The sequence below is a fragment of the Salvelinus namaycush genome, chromosome 3 (assembly GCF_016432855.1).
Source record: "Salvelinus namaycush isolate Seneca chromosome 3, SaNama_1.0, whole genome shotgun sequence".
Classification (NCBI taxonomy): Eukaryota; Metazoa; Chordata; class Actinopteri; order Salmoniformes; family Salmonidae; genus Salvelinus; species Salvelinus namaycush.
This window is the reverse complement of record NC_052309.1, coordinates 70028425-70033766: the sequence shown is the minus strand read 5'-3', so window position 1 is coordinate 70033766 and position 5342 is coordinate 70028425. Positions and strand designations below refer to the sequence as shown.

The 5342-nt window shown below is 40.4% G+C and overlaps 1 protein-coding gene across 6 annotated transcripts; it reads right to left on the bottom strand.

The window, feature by feature from the left end:
- Positions 1-442: 442 nt before the first annotated feature.
- LOC120036397 (AN1-type zinc finger protein 2B-like) lies at positions 443-5078 on the bottom strand. Of its 6 annotated transcripts, none has more exons than XM_038982860.1 (11): positions 4946-5078; positions 3877-3950; positions 3493-3587; positions 3186-3317; positions 2930-3081; positions 2722-2835; positions 2311-2404; positions 1649-1731; positions 1292-1339; positions 1057-1196; positions 443-790 (listed from the first exon to the last, which is right to left on the bottom strand). In XM_038982860.1, exons 2-10 carry the CDS (start codon positions 3929-3931, stop codon positions 1085-1087), a joined length of 885 nt encoding a protein of 294 aa, XP_038838788.1. In that variant the 5' UTR covers positions 3932-3950; positions 4946-5078; the 3' UTR covers positions 443-790; positions 1057-1084. The 6 variants fall into 6 exon arrangements, with proteins under 6 accessions (XP_038838788.1, XP_038838787.1, XP_038838794.1 ...); XM_038982859.1 differs by having other exon boundaries at positions 1112-1196; XM_038982866.1 differs by lacking the exon at positions 1292-1339.
- Between the last annotated feature and the right edge of the window lie 264 nt (positions 5079-5342).

Below are 5342 nucleotides of genomic sequence, written 5' to 3'. Positions count from 1 at the left end.
AACAACATAATACACATCAACATCATGGAAATCAACAAGTGTATTTGTGTTCATTCCATTTACCAAGCACTGCCAATTTAACTAGTCAATAGCACAATACAACCAACTCTGTATTGAGTACCTGCTGTTTTTCAGTTGTCATGATGATGCAGACAAGAGTCTACTTGTTTTGACTAGCTAGTAACATTAGCATTTCATTACACCCGTTATAACATCTGCTAAACCGTGTACTAGACCAATAAACTTTGATTTAAATATGTTGGATTATATAATGGCCTTCCTTTTTTATTCTTAATTGGCAAAGCTTGGGCTGAGACTGTTCTCTCTAACCCATAGAAATTGAATCGCATTCTAGATCTGTTCTCCAAACTTCATTCCTCTCCAGTTATATCATCCTCCTGTATATATGCCTTGGACATAGAACGTGCTTCAGAAACAAATACATCTTTAAAATAATTTATTCAAGAAACATTGATGCTGAGGTTAAATGTCCATGATCAACATAGAAAATATGTACATAGAGAGCCATCGGTAAAAAGGACAGAAAGCCTGTCTAGAATGATGTGCTGAGTAGAGAGAAAGCAGTGATACTATTCAATATATATCTCGATGAAAGTCCCAGACTGTTCATTAGTTGGGATCAGTGATTCTGGACATTAGAGTTCTGCTGGAGGGTTCCATCGATGTAGCACAGTTGCTAGTTGATTACTGGTGGTAGCAGCTTGGGCTCAGACACTGTGGTCTGGGTTTATGATAGGCTGCAGGAAGACTGTTTGGAGGACTCTCTTTCCTATGGTAAAAAGTAAGATATTAGTACAGGCAAAAGTCAACTTAATTCAAGACAAAGAATCCTTAGTGAGAGGCTTGTCTCACCATTTACGGTAAATATTCAACATGGGGAGCAAAAAAAAATTGATCATTTAATAGGTCCATCAGATAAAATACACATTAAGTAGTACTTCAAAGTTGTCTCATTCATTTTCTCCGTAGCTGATCTTTAAATGCACCCAGTGAGGATGATGAAGGAATATAGGGGACGCCATAGATGCAATGTACCTAGGTCAGGTCCTGTCCTGTTAGCATGCTACTGACGCCTAAGTTTTCTGGATACCTGTTGTCTCCGCTGCTGGCGTCTGTACTCTTCTTCACTAGCAGCAAGGGCCTGAGCCAGAGCCAGATCCTCCTGCTCCTGAGGGCTGAGACAGACACAAACACTTCTATGTCACACAGAGGAATGCATCATCATCATCAAACTGGAGAGAGCATGCAAGAGGCACAACGACACACTCACCAGAAAGATGGGTGGATAACAGACACACACATACAGTCAGTCACAGGTCTGAGGAGCAGCAACACACATCATAAGGTGAAGAAACACTGAACTGTGGGCACCACTGTACTTAATTTATGAAGTCATCATGGACAAGAAAGATGGGCTAAACAGTGGAATGTCAAACCTATTAATATTGTGTTTTCCTATAGTAACCAAATAGCCTGCGTTTCAGCTAGAGCAAACACATAGCAATAGGAGCTAGTGAAGAAAAACAATAGGTAACTGGGTTGTCTTGATGGCATCTGGACATGATTATAGCCTATATTATATGTTGGTGATGCTGGATTATGGGATTTAATGGGGATTGTTTATTACCTGAGCGTTGGCTGTTGGACTGTGCTGCGTGCCGACTCAGCCAAGGACATCTCCAGCGCTCTTTGTAAGGCCTGCTCCTCAGTCTACAATCACACCATGCAGATAAACACTTACAGGATGTTCTTTATTTTCTTCTTGGAATCTTAATGAATAAAACAGGAGCAGACTATAGAATCTCAATGAATAAAACAGGAGCAGACTATAGAATCTCAATGAATAAAACAGGAGCAGACTATAGAATCTCAATGAATAAAACAGGAGCAGACTATAGAATCTCAATGAATAAAACAGGAGCAGACTATAGAATCTCAATGAATAAAACAGGAGCAGACTATAGAATCTCAATGAATAAACAAGAGCAGACTATAGAATCTCAATGAATAAAACAGGAGCAGACTATAGAATCTCAATGAATAAAACAGGAGCAGACTATAGAATCTCAATGAATAAAACAGGAGCAGACTATAGAATCTCAATGAATAAACAAGAGCAGACTATAGAATCTCAATAAATAAAACAGGAGCAGACTATAGAATCTCAATAAATAAAACAGGAGCAGACTATAGAATCTCAATGAATAAAACAGGAGCAGACTTTAGAATTATTCAGAGAAGAGAGTTTACAGTAGTTTCAATCAAGTGGTGTAAGAGTGTTAGGCATACCAGGCCAGCCTGAAAGGATGCCGAAGTAGGTACTACATTCTGTGCTGGAGGGGGCCGCATGGCCGGAGCTGGACTATAAATGGCCTGAGCACTGCTGTGATAGAATCAAAAACAATAATGCTCAGTGCGGTTATAGAGTCAACAACTCAACACTTTCTAGAAAGCACAGCGGTAACAGGTAAGAGCAGTTCTGTGGAGAAAAAAAAAAGTCACATCCTTTTCATGTGTAGTATATTTCACTGACAATAAAAACAACATGTCAATTCATTCATCCCATGTGTTTTAGTGAGAATATGCCTCTCATGAATTTACAGAACAAACTGTGCTTGCCAATATCACTTGTTTATTTATGTAAGCTTCATGTGGGTCTTCAGTGTGGCGTTTCGAAAATCAATACATGAGGATCCTCACCGACTACTCTGGGTCCTAGCATTCCCATTATAAACGGGCCTAGAACTTCCTCTACTGCCTGAAGTGGAGGCACTGCTAGAGGATGCTCCATGGGACCGCATGAAAGCAGCGAATCTGAAAGAAATCCAATGTAATCATCATTATACCGCAAAAGCTCACAATGTGCACAACAATCAATAAATGTCATCAGGTGGAGGGAAATATTTACCCAGATTTGGAGACTGGTTTGTCTTCAGGCTTACAGTCATGGTCTAGTGGATGTCGGTGTTTAAGACAATAATTCATGTGGCACTGGTCACATGTCACTCGGATCATTTCTTTCTGCTTGCAGCCTCCTTTCGAGCATTTGTTTGTAAATATCTACAATAAAAAAAGGTTGGTTAGCTTAGATTAGGCATAGCTACTTCACTTTAACCATGTTCAGTTTGTGTAAATGGTCCTGTAGAGAAGCCTATCAACCATACCTTTCTCTTGTTCTGAGCAGGGTCCGACTGGCAATCGCGATCGATGTGCTCCCCAACCTTGATGTCTGGCATTTCCCCTCTCTTGATGGGGATCGGGGTGTTGCACAGAGGACACACAGGGACCTGGATATCCTGGGGACAGAATCAAGCAGAGAGCTGTATTAAAGCTCTGTTTTGGATCAATAGACAACATGCAGACAACTAATATGGTTGAACAGCAAACATTCATTTCTACATACTAACTGCACTTTACAGGAACTTTGCTTTAATTCTAACATACAATGCTGCTAATTTATTTAAAATGTACCTTCTTGTAGGATGACATGCATTTGTGATTTGCATAGGTTATGTGGTCTTTACAAAAAATCTCTTCACAGGCATCACATCTCAATGGTAGGAAATCTGTCAGATATAAGAAATATGTCAAGGGGTTTATTCCATGGCAAAGGATCATCCATATGAATGTAGATAAATGAAATTCTCACTATCACTCTTCAATCATGATAATGGGTAGTGCAGCCCATGACAATTGGTTGTGGAGGACTTTGGACTTAAACCACAACTATTGACAGATACCAAAGCCATACTAGAAAGGACAGGAAGAGAACACAAACAACAGGCTCTGTATTGGCAGGGTCCCAGAGGCTTTGCGGTAGTAAATGGAGATAGCGTTACATAACCAACCACTCACCCAGCTGCTTGCAGGAGTTTTCAGAGCAATGCTCTCCTAGAACTGGAAACTCCATGGCACTATGGTGATACACCCTTCAATTGAAAGATACATAGATAAGCTAGGATCATTCATAAACAATGTTTGTTTACCTGTGACAGGTTATCTAAATACACTAACTTCATTTTTCACTTCATTTTTTAAGAACAGTAGATTCAGCATATCAATTTTAGGCTATTTAAAAGGTCCCTTTGTTTACGTGCTTCCCTTTCAACTAACGTTAGTTACGCTTATGTAACAGGCATATTATGGACGTGTACAGTCAGTGGAAGAATGTCCACTGACAGATAGTTAGCTAACGTTAGCTACCCATCTAGATGTAGGTAGCTAGGACTTCCTATGATAACAAATGCTGAATCATGCCATCGCTTCTTGCTACCTACAATTTGCCATTTTGACTAATGTTAGCTAACTAGCTAAGTTATTTTGGGGTATCTAGCAGCAGTCTTCCTCTCTACTAGCAGCCAGCTAGCTAGCTACTTATCATGGCTAATTAGCTAGCTGGTAACGTTAGCTAGGCCAGCTCCTCCCTGTACAATCGCTCGAGGCCATAAATGCAATTACCTAGCAGACAAATGTTAGTATTGTCTGTGTTTAAGCTACCTAACGTTAAACTAGTGAGTTATTTATGGAATACCATTGATGAGCTTGTTCCTGGTTTACAGGCCAATAACAAAATGAAGCTAGCTTGCTTGCTGATAAGCTAACGTTGTTAGTTGGCATCCTAGACAACTACTGTAACGTTAACATTAGGTCGTTACTGGTAGTTAACTAACGTTTAAGTTACTAATTTTACTTTACTTTAATTCGAAACGGATAATATTTAGCAAAAATATATTTGGGACGATTGTTTACCATCACGAACGTTAGCTAGTTAGCTAACACTAAGCGAATATGGATTGGAGACACCCTTCCTGCCCTGACGTTGCCTTGGTTTAGTTGGCTGACTAGCTAGCTAGATACGATAGCTAACAGCAAACCATAGTAAATTGAAAAATACATGCAACAATAGGCGACTCCTCTCACTTACCCAGAGACTTGGTTCAACCAGACAGCTCTATTTGATTATTCTTCCTCCTCTTGCTTTGAAATTAACGTTAAACTGTGAGGAAGCGAGTGGCTAGCAAGCTCTCTTGACAGCCAGTTACATCGAAGCGTCACTGACACTGTTGTTTACGCCCCTCCTCGCGGTTGTACTAGCTAGGGAGTTCCAGAATGTACCACACGAGGCAGGGATGGAGCGTTGTTTTGATCAATCACAGTGACACAGCGTTGTTGAGAACTGTCCATGGTGCTGGTTTTTACGAAACGTCTAACTGAGACGTGTCTCAAACCAGCACCACGGACAGCTCTCAATAATCACGTGTCACTGTGACTAGATATGAATGTGGCTAGCTAGTCTCTCGCCAGACTAGTTCAGAAAGGCC